The sequence below is a fragment of the Halictus rubicundus genome, chromosome 9, assembly GCF_050948215.1.
Source record: "Halictus rubicundus isolate RS-2024b chromosome 9, iyHalRubi1_principal, whole genome shotgun sequence".
Taxonomy (NCBI): Eukaryota; Metazoa; Arthropoda; class Insecta; order Hymenoptera; family Halictidae; genus Halictus; species Halictus rubicundus.
In genome coordinates, this window is record NC_135157.1 from 8,194,722 (window position 1) to 8,211,054 (window position 16,333).

At 43.1% G+C, this 16,333-nt stretch overlaps 2 protein-coding genes across 4 annotated transcripts in view; one reads left to right on the top strand and one right to left on the bottom strand.

Moving 5' to 3' along the window:
* The window catches only part of Ets65a (DNA-binding protein D-ETS-3), an 81,472-nt gene that overhangs the window by 64,032 nt on the left and 1,107 nt on the right, over nucleotides 1–16,333 (top strand). For all 3 annotated transcript variants that reach the window (XM_076793937.1, XM_076793935.1, XM_076793936.1), the window contains 2 exons: nucleotides 9,088–9,147; nucleotides 13,086–13,323. In XM_076793937.1, the coding sequence (XP_076650052.1) occupies nucleotides 9,088–9,147; nucleotides 13,086–13,323 (298 nt within the window). The remainder of the gene's footprint in view (nucleotides 1–9,087; nucleotides 9,148–13,085; nucleotides 13,324–16,333) is intronic.
* Nucleotides 1–16,333, bottom strand: part of Mvd (mevalonate diphosphate decarboxylase) — a 106,740-nt gene that overhangs the window by 13,230 nt on the left and 77,177 nt on the right. The window lies entirely within an intron of this gene.

Genomic DNA, 16,333 nt, shown 5'->3' on the forward strand with positions numbered 1-16,333 from the left:
CCTTCGACGAAAAGAATCCGCCATTGATCCGGCGGACGTCGTCGCAAAACAATGTTTCCGGCTTTTAAAACTACTCTCGTCCCTCTGTTCGACTGATGTGCTCCGTTGTTTTCTTTTCGCAACAATCGTGATCAGGAGAGATCTTCAACGTAACTCGTTTAGCTTTAGCGTATCCTATATGGTACAGCTCGTTAAGTACAAGGTAAAATAGTTCACTTCAGACACGTCGAATTTCATTTAATTCGTACGTCAACCGATTAATTCTAATCTTCTGGTGGCCAATTTAAACCGTTAAGCAATTATAATGTGTCCAACAAAGGGACCAACCATGGTCTGATTGGATTTAGCTATGGTTACTATGATGGTATTTAGTGCTTCGATATTTATTTTCGAAACAAACAGTACCGTACACAGTGTATGGTTAGTGTAATGGATAGACTGCAGATTTTATGCGTTTATGATAAAAATGAGTAGGTGTAATTTAGAACAGTAACAAGATTAGAAGAACTTAGAGATACTGTCACATTATGTTCACTCTATTAAACATAACCAGAGAGAAATTAAATTTGTATTTCACCCCAGCTTGTTCCAATTCAGATAAAAAGTTTTTATTTTGCATAAAGATCTATTAATGAAACTATCACCACAGGAAATCGAATTTCACTTTTCCTTGAACCCAGGAAAATTCGAAAATGCGAGTTCAGACAAAATCTGTGAAAACGCGGAATCGCTATGAGGAAGATTCGGCGCGTCCCCGTTTCTAAGCTAGCTCGATAATTCAGGAGAATTAATCGTTACCCGTTCGGAGACACAATGCTCGCGTCGGCGTCCGGACAATGGCGTAGCTCAAGGAAATCGTTGCATCGGGAGAATCGAAGGAGGCCATAATTCAATCGACGGCATTGTTTACCGGGCGAGGAGAGAGGAATCGGCGCGCACCCCATTTTTATTGTCGTGAATCCGCGCGGCGAACGCGCCGGTCACGCGTCGTTTCCCGCTGACTTGTTGCCCACGATCCGTGTCCCCCCGGGATTTTCGTGGCCGTCGGCCACGATCCCGAAGGAACGGGGACCGTTGCCAGGATCCCCGTCGCCGGATCCGCTCGGTTCTCCGTGGTTTCCTGCCCGCGGCTCCGAAAAACTCGCGGGAGAGCGGCTCCGTGACATTGTTGCTGCCGCGGAGAATGCCGCTTCTCTTTACGATCCTATTATGCGGAGGGAAAAAGGAACCGGTCGATCAGACGGGGAAACCGGATGCCGGGTCCGGATCGTTCAATCGGTCCAGTTAACCGATGAATAACAAACGGCTTTTGTCGGGGCACTATGATAAACGCGCGCGGCTCTCTGCGAGTCGCGAGGAACGGAAGCGAAATGGGGTTAGCGTTTATTTATCGCGCCCTCGCTGCTTAGAAAACGCGATTTTTTTAGTTACCGACCGGTGATCAAATTATTAGAAAAGATGGAGAAATTGCGCAAAGATAGCACCTGTCTTTGTGAATATTATTGTGTTATGATAGTGTAAAATGTTATAGTGTATTTCCAAATACACTTCTCTCTTTACAGTAATGAGTGAAATAAAGTTCACTGTCTTTCAAATCTTTTTAATGACTGATCACTATTTGTGCAGAATAAACAGCTTCTAACTTGGGGGATGAAAAATGCACTTCCACAAATATCTTGAAAATTACTGTAGAAATGGATGAACGTTGTAAATAGTAAATTGAGGACAATTTAACGGGGGTTCAATCAAGGTAACTGATCTCTGAAAACTCCATTTGATTGAATAGTTAAAGTTATAAACAATGAACGCCTACTAGGCAAACGGGAGTGTACCTTCATTTAATTAGTTTTGATGCTAACAAACGATCATCTTCAACAGATTTAATCATTACTTTAATACAAAGTTAATTTAAAAGATGTTCAAGAAGAAGATAAAGAAAGGGACTAAATCAATATCTACTAACTTTGAGTTTTGAAATTGCGAGGGTTGAATCTAGGGTTTTCTTATCCAATAAGAATTATGTTTGGGGCTCGCGAAAAAATTGCAAAGGTTGAATCTAGGGCTGTCTCCTCCAATAAAAACGTTGTTTAGGACCCTCGAAAAAATTGTACGTCGTGACGCGACTCTGATTAGACCTCCCTAATAAAATTTGCAGGAATCCAGTCTCGGCCATGTTCAAGAAAGTTACTCCCATGTGGAGACATGGTATAAAGAATCTCGCATGATACAGTGCGCGCAGGGCGGGAATTAACAGCGGCACGCAACTCGCTCTTTAAACCCGCGAGCCGCGTAATCGCCTCGCGCGTTACGCCGCGATCTTTTCCCGGTAAAACCGCAATTAATCATAATTAAGTGATCGTGGTTCCGTGTCGCGTGGCAGGATATCTCAGCGAAGTCTGCCGACTGACGTAAACACAATTCAAATATACACGTTCGGCGCAATCAACGGACGAACGAGGAAAATGACTAATTGGCGACGTCTTCGATGGGAATCTCTTAATAGCCAAATCATAATTGCCTGCACCACGAATATTAACGCGGCTACATAGAATTTCGAAACGAAGATTCGCTTACTCTAGCATAATGACTCTATTACACTGAAAATGAAAAGCTTGTCATACTTTATTTAAAATGTTAAACAAACCCAGCTGTTGCTGTCTATATCCAAGTTTGTTTAATCTCCTGACAGAGTTCGCCAGGTTACTCATCGCTAGAGAATAAATAAATTCACACAATTCTCTATTATTAACATTAAACCGCGAATCTTTGTTTAACCTTCCGACGGCGGAGTTCGGGTCTATATTGACCCAGAGTATTGAAATCGTCATATAACTGCTCAATTTCTGGCGAATTAATTAAACGAACAGCTACTGTATTAGGAACAGAAATATTAACGTGCCTTCAGGAAGTACCTTCAAAAATGTGTTTCAAAAAATTGCTAAATAGAGCAGTGAATGGTCCTAAACGTCTTATACGATTATAAGAATGGTTCGAGGGTTAAAATAAAGATTGTCTGCATAAATTGTAAGAAACGGGAACCAATAAAAAATTTTTTCTTTGATAATGTCAACATGACGAAAACAAGAGATGAAAGTTTAAAAATTTCGTGAGAACCGTTAAGAAAATTGCGTCGGGAGTCTCGCAACGTTGTGCCCGTTTCACGAGACGTTGTTCGAGCCGTCGTTGCACTTAATTCAATCTGGAGGGCACGCGGGCCAAAGCGATCGGGCCTAATCGTTTCTGAACGAGGTTAAAACAGCGGCACCCGCCGATCTTATTTACACCCGGCAATAAGTCAATTCATCACTCCGCGATTCGGCCTTAAGTGGTATCACTGACTCATACACACGGCCGTCTAGACAGGCCTAGCCTGTTTCGGGCATAAATCACGGCGAGGCGTGCGGCTCGGTGCGTAATAATGAGCCGGAGCGAGGCGAGGCGGTAGCACGCGACCCTTTAACCGTGTACGAGGTGAAACGAGTGCCTCGCAAGGTGGAAGGGATTAGCGTGCTTGCTACTACGTGTGTATACCCGGTACTTGATACCCGAGCACCCGAAGTACTCGCCGGAATTCTTTGCCGTCGCGCGACAAAGCCCAGCCCCGATCCTTAACAGCCCGCGAGAGAAGCTTCTTTGATTTCCATCTTTGTACACGCGCGCGAAACAGAGTTTCTTTTCCCCCGCCTTTGACACCGGCGGAACCAGCGAGCGAAACTTTCCCGCCGAGAGACGTAAGGCGAACTTTTAGAATTTACGTGTCGACGGATTGTATAGTTTGGCTGCGCTTGGTGGCTCGATGCGTTTTAGCGATGCAGTTCTGCTAGGGTGTGAAGTCCGAAGTGGATATTGCATGGTGGAACGGGATCGTTACCTCTTTGAAGCAAGACGGAACTCGCTGGTGTTATCGATTCCTTTGGTTCCAAGATTGATGGACTGAGTTGTTCTCAACCTTTGAGGAACGCCGACGCATTGGCGAAGTCAAGGCTGTGCATCTAATTCCTGAAATTGCAAATATACTAATTGAATCGGTTACATACTGTTCATTACTCCCATTATTTACAACTGTGATACATAATATAATTCTCCGATGAAAATATTCTTAGTATTTTAAAAAATCTTCCTCCGCCAAGGGTTAAAATTCGTTCCTATTTCCTCTCTTGCACAACTTATGATCCGCGCATGTACGGTTCAATTACAGTCCAACGTTAAATTCCTGAAACTATCAGGGTGCACCGAAAATCGTGGTACAACCGGCCCGGTGGTGACTCTACGTGCAAGGATAAGTCGAAAAAGAGGAATAACATTTTTTCATTTAACGGTTCGTTTTCGAGAAAATCGAGTTTGAAAATGCAGCGAATACGCGTGCTGTTAGATAGGAACGGCGTGTCTGATCATGGCCAACCAATTCTACTTCCTGCATACAGTCAGTCTTACAATTGTGGCACGCACTTTAAATTAGAATAACTTCTTCCTAAATCGACCATACGACTTTAGACGAATATTAATTTACTAGATGACATGTAATGAAACTCATGGAAAAAATGCGTTTAGTCTAAACTGCGAAGAAAGTAGTAAAAGTAAAATTCTGCATGTAGAATCGCCACGCGACCGATTGTGCCACGATTTTCCGTCCACCCTGTATTTCCAGTTATCAGTAAGATTAATTTACATTTAGCCAGCGGTTCGATAGACCGCTTATAATGCTAACGTCTAAGTTTCAACGTCTATGGTGGATAAGGGTTAACCTTGACCTAATTCCAGTCTCCGAACGAGTTCCATTCCACGACCCAAGCCCCGATTCGATTCGATTCGGGTTTCCCAAGTTCCCGCTTCCCATTTTTCGTGCCACAAATCGTGGCGGTCTGAATTTTCGCGCGGCAGACAAGCGGCCGCCGCGAAATCCAGCATTACCGATCCTTAGAGCCCGTATTTCCGTGGCGCACAATAAAACCGGAAATTCCGCTAGAGCATCGGTGTGCTCCGGCTCAAAATGCCGGCACGGAAGCAAAGTCGAAACGGAGCGGTAACGATAATTGCTCCGAGTACCGCGTATCGTGTCTGGCCGAAACGAAATACACCGCGAGCCGGCCAGCCGTGCATTTGGAAGTTGCCCAAAGTTTCTCGGAATCGCGGAACGACGAGGCGCGTCTCTCCAGCATTCTCTTCTTCGACCCCCGTCGGCGAAACCCCTCTCTCGTCGTAGGTTCTCTCGGAGAAACGGTATTGTGCTCGGGCTGGAACGGCCAAAGAGTGCAGCAGCTTGGAATGGCGGGTCCTTTGATCCTCCCCCGAGGAAACTGCGCGCTGCCTAACGGGATTACCCCGCCCCGAGTAATTGCTCGTGAATGCGCAGATATACGCGCGACAATGGGAGCACGTCGATTCGAGGTGACGTGACGTCTGACGTATGCACGCGTGTCACCACTGCCATGATCGCCGATGCACCGTTGACCTTCGGATCCTCGACGTTCCAAAGGCTGGTCCTGTCATCGGGAATCTGATCAGCTTCCATTGGGGATCTTCGTGCGAAAAGAAAATTGTTTGCATCATTCCTTTCCTTAACCCCTTGCCGTATGAAAGAACATTTCCTCTATAGAGGAGATAGAAAAACAGAAGATTATTTTATATGGAACGAAGTACGATGACTCCCATTGATATGGGTAACTTTTTAATATTGGACCGTACGACTTGAATTTTTTTGAGAAGTTGGAACAATTAGTTTACTACATGCAAGATTTTTGGAACGATTGGATACGGAACAAAGAAAATACTAAGTTTTTTTTAGAAATCTTTTAGGAGAGCCTATATTGAGAATTTCAAAAATTCATTTTTTAGAGCTGTATCAATTATACATATTCTGAAAATTTCGTCAAAATCGGTTATCCTCGTCATGAAGTTATCATCTTTTTAAGAGGGTCCGGATATTAATGGGAGTGACTGTATATTAATTTTCCTGTTCTTTTCCAAGACGAGCATTGTTCTTTGTCTCTTAAGTTAGACTATTAGAACATTGTGATTCTAGAGTTACAAATTTGCTTATATCACTTCGTATAAACAAGTTTGTAACTCTAGAATTACAATGTTCTAGTAGTCTAACTTAAGAGACAAAGAACAATGCTCGTCTTGGAAAACATCAGGACTCGTGGTCGTGTCAGAGTTTGTCTTCTAAACACGAAACGAACGAAAGACGTGGAGTCGCAGCCCCGCGGCTACGCTGATTGCGGACAAAGACCCCACGACCCGGACCCGAGGCGTTCTCTCGCCCTCGTCCGAGGCTGCCCTGCTTCCCAATCAGAGACGAAATCAAATTGTTTAACACAGCGGACACCAACTGCTATTTAGAGGTGGCATCTGCCTCGTACAATACGGCACAGAGATTCCTGGCGTGCCTGCGCAGCAACCGCGGCAAAAGGAGCACAGAATTTATTTATGCAATTGAACCGGCACGATTCACCCAAAAACTACATTCTTTTACACACGTCCCTTTCTATCTTATGTACAGTAGGACCTCGATTATCCGAACCTTCGATGTCTGAAGTCTTTAGTGTCCTAAAATGCTCAAGAATGTGAATAGCTCTATCTTAGGCAATTCATATGCAACAGTATTTATTCTACAGATTAATAATAATTGAATCGTTATAACAGAATAACTGTTCTAATATTCGAACAGTCACGTTTCCTCGTTTAGTACGGATAATCGAGGTTCTACTGCACCTACACGTTCCCTTCTGTGCTAATTCTCTCTTACATTGAAATATTTACATTGACACAACACTTCAAAATTGTACAGGGTGTGTAAAAGTTATATGTCACGACCATCATAGCGTGATTCTACACCTCCGGATCGGTGAAGATCTGTGAAAAAAATGCACCGCAAAATTCATTTTAACCTCGAATCTTAAGGTCAAAGTATCGAAAAATTTGAGTGATGAGTACTATACGATGCAATAAAAGAAAATTTTCCGACACTTTGACCTTGATTTCCAAGGTCAAGGTGAATTTTGCGGTGCATTTTTTTAACAGATTTCCACCGATCCAGAGGTGTAGAATCACGCTATGGTGGTCGTGACATATAATTTTTATACACCCTGTACATTTTCAAGCAAAAGTCATGCTTTTAGTACAAAATGATCGTAGTAGATGGAAGAATCGAAATATCATTCATGTAGAACGTTCATAACAGAAAGAAATAATCTGCGCAGGGTTGAGAGAACGTAGGGAAACAATTGCAGTACCTTTTGAAGGATTGTTTGAAGAGGAAAAACTATGATATGTAGTGCAAAGGGTTCAGAGGATCTCTGCCAAGAGCCTGAGTGAGGAATTTTGATCTTGGCAGATCTAGAAGCAATTACAGTAGCGTCGGTTTCCGGGCGAGGACGGGTCGCAGCGATAGATCAAACCGATAGCGCGATATACCTTTGGTATCGCGACAGACGGGATTTCCCGTAACGAGAGCATATAACGAGGCGAAATTAAGGGGCATTGTGCCTTAAACAGATTGCACACTCGCGCGAACGTGACCGGTGGCCGCGTTCCCCGCACGTACACGCGAAGAGGAGTTAGGCTAGCCGGTCTAGCCCCTGATAAGGCGGAGGAGAGCGAAACGAGACGACATAGACGGAACGAAGGGAGCTAGAGTTGAAGAGAGAGAGAGAGAGAGAGAGAGAGAGAGAGAGAGAGAGAGAGAGAGAGAGAGAACGTATACGGAGCACTCAGCCCCGTGTGTTTGCCTACACGGAAATCCTCTCTAACGGATTCTAACGCTCGACCGAGCTTGCGCTTTTTCATCTTCGATCGACCGACGATTTTCCCTTGTTACGATTCGACCCGGAACGTTTACGTCGGTGCTCCCCGCGTCACGTTTTTAGCAATCTACGAGGGCATGATTGAACTCGGATATCTCTGCGAACACTTGTAACTGTTACCTTTATGGTAGGCCATTTATAAATCCAGAGAACATTTTCTCGTATCTCGAAGATGTAATATATAGGAACATTATCACGTCTAGACTGCAAATCTTCACGCAAAATAAACATTCTCTGCTTGGAGTGCAAGAAACTGGTATTAAATACAAATATATTTCCTGTCTTAATTGGTTAAGAAATCAAATATTTTACTGCTTTGTTTTTTGTCATAGAGTTTTTCTATCATAAAAAATAATGGTCATTTTATTTTCATAGGAAATAAAAATAAAACAGAATGGGAAATATGTTATCGAATAAATCTATGAACAAATATCTTAATTTTATCTTCGAATTTTAATTTAAAAACAGTACGAACTTTCGTTCCAACCCAGTATTTTAGAAATTATTTCACGTACATAGAACACACTTTACACTCATCTACGTTCGGACATAATGCGTGCTCCTGATTGATCTTTTAAGCTAATAGAACATCTGGAATAATTGTCAACGTGGCCGATGTAAAACCGATTTTCCACGAGTCACTGCCGCGCCTAGTCGTGTTTGTTCGGTCGTGCAAATTAACGGTTCGTGTGCAAACAAGGGGACAATTAAAACGAAGACGCTTTGTGATATGCGATTAAATTGCAATGGATAGTTTATATTGCCGCATTAGAATTGTGGAAACAAAGTTTCGAGTAGAGGCTGATCGAATTCGGCGACGTGTTTGCTAGCGAGCTGATTTGGATTGGCTTTTTGGAGTTAGTTAGGGGACTGTGAACTGATGGTGTTTGATCATCGGAGCTTTGTGTTAGACACCAGTGGCAATTTTATTTAATAACACTTCCACGATAAATGAGAATTTCCATTTTAGAGCATTTTTGTGCTTCTCCAAATGTAAATTGTATCTTGTGATTTTCTAGTTTTGCCACGTTTATTTTTAGTAAATTTAGTACTTTTGTCTACTAATTCATTTGTTGCGGACGGGACTGACTTGAAAGAAAGGCTTCACTGCCGTTTTACGTTTTAAGAAATGATTAGAGTTGTGTAAAATCAAATGTGTACGCCGTATTTCGTCCTTCGAGTACGACTAGGGAATTCGTTGGACTTTTACTTGACTTATTAAGAATTTTATTGTATGAGAAAAAAGTACGTCATGTATTAAGCCATAACTATTCTGTTCCAGGATACGGAAGCAGCTTATCCAAATCAGCACTGGACACGCACACCCACCTCAGGCAGCCTGGTATGTAGTAGGTAGATATTCCTGAGAAGTTAAAGCTCTTCAATTTTTTTTTTGTCTATCGTCAGAAGAGAGTAAAACTAATCTACTAAAAAATTACCAGAAAACTTCCGTCTAAACTAGTATCTATAAATCAATATTTCACACGGACTTCCCTAGCAATGACTATAATAATTCACTGCCGAAGCATAGAACAGTTACTTAGTTATAATATGATACTAGATTTAGTCTTTATTCATTTCAAGACATGAGAAATGCGCCACATGTATGTGCATAAAATCATTTGCAAGGAACAGTAAAATTTGTATTTTATTTAGAGTGGAACGAAGTAGACGAATGCCAATTTAATCCTCGAACGATTGACAATAGTCGTCCCTGTATGTATGTTAAAGAATAATGGTTTCCTAATACTCGACAATCGGTTCTAGCAAATAAGAGTCGAATATTCAGCGCACGCGCCGCTAACGCGTTAATTGTCGCGCTATTAGGAAGATAATGTGGGGTATACAGCGGCATAAGAAAAAATGATCACGCTCGCTATACAGAAACGAGCAGTGACGCGTGAGCCAATCGACGGCGATTTTGCCAAAGCAATTGCACGGAATGACCTTCACGATTATTACGCCCGTCACTAATCACGCGAGAGCGGCCCCCTCGTTCCTCGACTTTTCAACAACGTCACGCCCAAAAATTATTTCTGCCGATCGATAGCTTTAAATAACTGGCTCCGTGTATTGGTCCCACTCATTACTAACATTAAGAAATTAAAGCGTCCAGGTCTAATCCGACCCAATAAAAGCTGCTTGCCGTAATGGGGAACATAAAAATGGACATTTGCGACACTATCGGCTCATTTTGCAGTCGGGCTGTAAACTCAAGGCCAGAAATAATAATCTCTCAATCGTGTTGTGTTTTATAATGTCTCGTTTGTCGAATCACCGAGTGTAAAAAGGATATAAAGAAAAATGTGTTTCTTTCGAGGCTTGATAAATTACTCTTCTCAGTGCTTATGTTCTCAATAAAAAAATCTTCTAGGCTTCACACAGTTTTTAGAAAATTTTCTCTTTTCCTTAGAGTAATCTAGTATCCAGCTATATCTACTATATCTACAGCTCGACCTTCGCGCATTTGCATCATTCGAAGTTGTCTAAAACTCCGTTCACTCGAAAGATAAAATCCTAATCAACTTTCGTATTTAGTTCGCAACATATGCGACTGTGCCCGGCATTAAATTCTTCGAACGACAACCAGAGAGCTGTTTAAACGACCAGCATAAAAATGTCGATTTGCATAATGATCCGCATTCTAATCGTCATCCAGCATCGAACCGGTTCGTTCGGTCAGCTCAGATTTCCAGAAAATAAAACTCCAGTCCGCGGTCGGGGGGAGAGGGGGTGTGGCGGCGGCTGCCTCATGCAAATCGGAGTAAATTATTCGCGTGATCGGGCCAGAAAGGAAAGAGGAACGCGAATGAATTTTCAAAGTCGGGAAAAGGGGGTCAGCGAGGTTCCTCCATTCGTCGCTTTCTTCGTGGATAGCGGCCGGAAAGAATCCGACGGGGTTGGAACAACGGGCACAGTCCCGGCATTTTCTCTCGGCCGTTCCGGTTCCCTCGTTTTTCGCAGATAAATGGGTGTACCGCGCCCCTTCCCATTATTAACTTGTAAGTGAATTACCGTTCAATCGAAAGGCGATCGGCCCGCCACGCGTTTCGGGGGATTCATCCGGCGAAACGACCTTTGAGGTCCACGATCATGCGACTCACCAGTCGTCCCCCGTCGTACGCGTACCCACCCCCTCATAATCGGGCAAATGTAGTTTTATGGAGACGTCTTGAGTTATCGGGGCAACCCCCCAACGATCATTCGCCACCCCGTTTCCGTCATTGTTCCTGCTCTGTCTCGGATGCTACCGGCTGCTTCCGGTCGGGGTTTAAACTTCGAAACGCCACGAATCGCGGTCTCGCTCCACGGGATCGGTTTTATACCCTGGTGATCGTGATTCGAAAGATTTGGAAAGTTTGAAAAGTTTGAGCAAGATAATACGTCTGGAAGTGAACCATCTTATATGTTAATATTTTTCGAGCCTTGTTTGCCGAAGGCTGCTTAGCAGATATTTAAGAATCAATGGTCAACAGTTGAGAATTTGTTGAATCGATTTTTCTGTAGGAACTGTAATTTTAATTATGAATCAACACAGATCGCGTTAATATAACTTAATAATTTCTTTTAAGGTTCCTATTTGGTATAGCACGATCATTGAGAAGTCCATTATTGAAACACCAAACTGTAGACAACACCAAAGACAATAGAAGAATTTAAGAATATTGTAACATTATTTCCAGTTTATCAAAATTATTAAAAGAAGAAACACGTTTCACGTAATCCCTGCTTGTTGCAGTTAATTCAGAAAATGTATATTCTGCACCAATATCCGCAATGCAGTTAGAATAATTATCCGCCCCATTGCAATGACTCTAAACCCTAATACTAAACACATAATACAGTCGTATGCTATAATTCGCCAGGCTGAATTGGCACGCGATTGGCTCCGAAACGAGATATCAAGCGCAGAAATTCGATTTCACGTTTCCGACACATTTTTTCAAGCATAATTTCCGGGTTTCCGGTTGTACCACGATTTCGGAAGCACACAGTAGATTCGTAATCCGGAGCAGGCTCGACAGAAACGGGAGAGACTCGTGTGTTTCGGTTCGCGAGCAACGGCCGCGCTCTCAGAAGACATTCGTGCACGCCCTTTGAACCACTCCGTCGTTTCGTTCCTTCCAATTGGAATTATTATGATCCAAACGAACTCTATTCTATTGTAGGGTTGCGATTATATCCTTTTGTACGGCTGTAGGGCACTCCACGGCTGAGCAGTAGCGAAACGACGGTGATGACGCATTGTAAGGCTTTTAAAGGGCGATACAGGGAGGACTGGGAAACAACCGTGTAATGGATAGGTATATGCTCGTCAGGGAGGGGAAACGCGTAAAATAAAAGAAAAGGAAGAGAAACAAAGGAGAGAAAAAGAGAGAGAGAGAGAAGAGTTAGGTACGTTCGGCTCGAGCGAAGGAATAAAAATTTATGCGGGCTCGTTCCGTCGTTCTACTGTTTTTCCTTGCTTTTCTCTTTCAACGAAAAATCCATTGCTCCTGTTTCTCTCTTTCTCTCTCTCTCTCGCTCGTCGCACGCGAGAACCAGTCTGCTTTGTGCCTCTAAAACCATTATTAATCTTAAACAATCTGGAAGGGGAAATGAGAACGAGTCCAAACATCAATTGCTGCCCGATGATCCAGAATAAAAAATTTCCTAATGATTCGAGAGTTTTTTTAATTTTTACCATTCTTTGAAAACACACTTTTAAGGGAACCAATTTTGTTCTCTGTTTCTTATTTTGTTAGGTGTAAGGAATTACCCCTCCCGTATTTGTGCATAATACGTTTACCTTTAGGTTCAACATGCTTTCTTTCACACAAAGCGGGCCGAAAGTGAGGTTGAAATTTCACGAAATAAAAGTTACAGACAATTTATCGGAAATAAATGATATTAACGAGAAGTATCGTTGTATATTGTTTTAATAGAACCGTGGCAAAATTAAAATAAAAATTTTTGCAGTCTACCCTGTTTCTGTCCAATCCAAAGTACCGAGCAATAAATTCAATGGATTCTCTGGGGTGGAGAAATAACCAAGAACTTCACCCTTTACGTCCTGTGCCATGTAACATGTTTAAAACTAATTCAAATAGCACGCGTACCAAGTAAAAGTATTGTCTGGAATTATTGGAAGAAAACTCCACGTAGTGATGCTGTAAATTAAATTGAGTTAAGTTAAACGAGGAATGTTGCAGGACAGAAAGGGTTGATGCAAATCGAATAGCCGTAAGGAAATACGGAGACGTTGAACTGATCGAAGCCGATTTCCCGATGATTTTCTAGATCCATACCAAATGTTCGGAGCGACGAGCAGTCGCCTCGCGAGCTCTGGTTCCGGTCAGATTCAGCTTTGGCAATTTTTGCTCGAGCTGCTCTCGGACTCGAGTAACGCCGCGTGCATTACGTGGGAAGGAACCAACGGCGAGTTCAAGTTGACTGACCCCGACGAGGTGGCGAGACGCTGGGGCGAAAGGAAGTCCAAGCCTAACATGAATTATGACAAATTGTCCAGGGCTTTGAGGTGAGTGACGCTCCGTGAACCTTGAATCCTCCCTCTGCGTTCCGTCCAATTGCTTGTGCCACGGCAATAACATATGTAACCATCACATAACACTTGCTGATGCAAACTCGCTTTCTGAATATTATATTCATTAAAGGAAGTTTCTTTTTGGTATAAGGAAATATTATAGTTTAATTGTAGATTATTGTTCTTATTTTATTTGTCTGACCACTGTCGATACCTATTATCCTTCTATTCTGCTTCTCTGATTTTACGTTTTTCCTATTCTACTTGCCTGACCATAATTTCTTTTGGTTGATCACAGGTTGCCTTTATTTCCACACGTTGCCTATTATAGTAATATTCCTTGTCTGACCACAGGTTGTTCCTATTCTACTTATCTGAACATAATATATCCCTCTTCCTTCGCTAAACCATAAAACGGCCTTATTCCACTTGTCGGACCATAATCCATGCCTACTATTCAGGATGCGGCCGAATAACATGTACAGGGACGAATAACAAGCGGACAGGGGGTAGTTCGATATGTAAATATAAATCGAAAAAAGGGAATACAATTTTTTTGTATGACACCTCGTTTTCGAAAAAATCGAGTTTAAACAGCCATCAGGTTCGCGTGCTTCAGTCTACGCAGGAAGTAGAATTGGTTGGTCATGATCAGCCGCGTCGAACGATTCCTATCGAATAGTAGTCGCTACATTTTCAAACTCGATTTTCTCGCGAACACAGCTTCGGATGCAAAAAATTTGATTGTATATTTTTTTTCATTTCCCCATAAAGAATCACCCCGTGCCCACCTGTACATGCTATTCGACTGCACCCTGTATTTGTGTAACCGTAGTAGACCGTAGTTTACCTGAAACATAACATATGTAATAGTCTCTTAGTCATTTTATGTTTCCAATGGAAGAAAGTAGAAAATTTACGCCCTCTCCAAAAAATTATAACGGGTACTGGTTAACGGGACAGATTCTCTGCGTACCCGAAAATCCGAAAAACCGCCCCCGACCATAATCGGCTGGCCGCCTACCACTCGAACGCGGCTGAAAAACGAAGAAGCGAAAAAAGAGCGGGCGTCGACGCGACACAGGAAAAACCGAAAAGGAAGAGGAGAAATCCATCAAACGCCAACATTTAATGGATAAACGTCCGTATCGAAGATCCGGAGAGAAAGTAAATTCGTTCGGGTGCGCGCAGCCAGCCATGGGGGGTGGAGGGGGTGAGACAGGGCTGTTGGCGTCTGGGCGAGGGGTGTGCGAGGGGAAGAGAAATTTCAATCACCGACAGTCAGACCGACGGCAGACGCCGCTATTATTTTTCGATCAGATCGACTGATTATATTACGCGACTGCTCGCTCCTCGGCCCTCCTTTCTTCGTCCGTTTTGCCTCCCTCTAACCACCCTGGAACCAATCCCCGTCGAAACGCGCAGCAATCGTCGCCGTTGCGACAAGTTTTTCGAGCGAGCGGGCGTACGACGACCGTAACTTCGACGAAAAAACCGCCGTTTCCGTCGCCGCGGAAGCAGCATCGTTATCGGCGCTGGCAAATAGAATTTATTAAATAAGACTGCTGCTGCGAACCGCCGACGTTGCTCTTGCGCTGAAACGCGAGCGAGGACGCGCGCGCGCGCGCACTCTTTTACGGCCGCGCGGCCATTTCGCGCGGCCGCCTCCGTAAATCGCGACTTTTATGGCGGAACACGTCCGCGGTCTGGCTCGATCGTATCTCACGCGAAACCGGGGGTTGAGGAGGCACTGCGAAAAAAAAAGGAAACGAAACAAAAATAAGGAAACCGACCGGGGGTTTGTTCCACTCGTTCGGACGAATAAAGCGAAACCTTTATCGCCGGGATCTTCGCGGCGCGGCGCGCCCTTCGACTACTACTGCTCCTGCTGCTACTGCTGCTGCTCCCAATCGAGGGAGAAATATGACCGGCGAACGCCCGATGAAGCTTTTTATTCCTGGTGTTTCCGAGTAGGAAGCGGAGGAAATCGATGGTAACTTCGATTTTCTGACCCTTTTTTCGCGGCGGAATTTTCCGAGAAAGTTTACGTACCGTCGCGCGGAGGGGAATAATAGAGCGAATCGCGTTCTCCATTGTGCCGATTGCGGTTCGAGCTGCGCTCTTCGAAGGCTGTTGTACCGTTACTAGTGTGTAGGTACACAGGTTCTCGAAATTCTTTTGATAATCCATGCCTATTGTGCTTGTTTGACTATGGACTATCCCCATTCCTCTCCTATTCTACTCGTCTGACCTCACATTGTTCCTATTCTACTTGTCTGACCATAATATAACTTTACACGATTGCCTGATCGTAAACTGTCCCTATTTCGCTTACTCTGACTATGCTTGTTGTACTTGTCTGACCACATATTGTGCCTATTCTACTTACTCGAACATCTACAGGGTGGCCCAGTACATATTAGCACATCATTACCTTCGCTGTTTTTAAAAATACGAAAAAACTTTGTCAACCAAAGTTCTTCAGTCTAGAGAGGACTACAATACGGAGGTAACAGTTTTTTGTAGGTGAAAGAGTTTAGGAGATTTCAAGATCACTTTCACTTTTTCAAACAGAAACGTATATTTTTCTAAGCACTATTCGGTTGCAGCTCGTCAGTCTCTATAAAAAATTACTCACCTACGCATGTCGAAAAGTTATTAATTTAAGAGGTATCTCAACTTTAATGTTGTTATTTACCATATTTTCGTGTTTATTAACCCTTTGCACTCGGCGCTATTTTCATTATAAAACTAAATATTTCTTCCGTCTTACAATATTTTCATTTTATTCATACGAAACTGATCCGATTTCTACAAGTAATATTTAAATGTTTAGCAATCTGTTAAATACAAATTTTGTAATGTAACAAATATAGTGTAATATTTTTTGTTATTTCTTTGAAGTAATGCCACAACAATTTCTAGTGGTGCTTCAGAGTCACCACTCGAGTGCTAAGGATTAACACGTTAAACGCCACGCCGCACAGTGGGCAATTTGGACAAA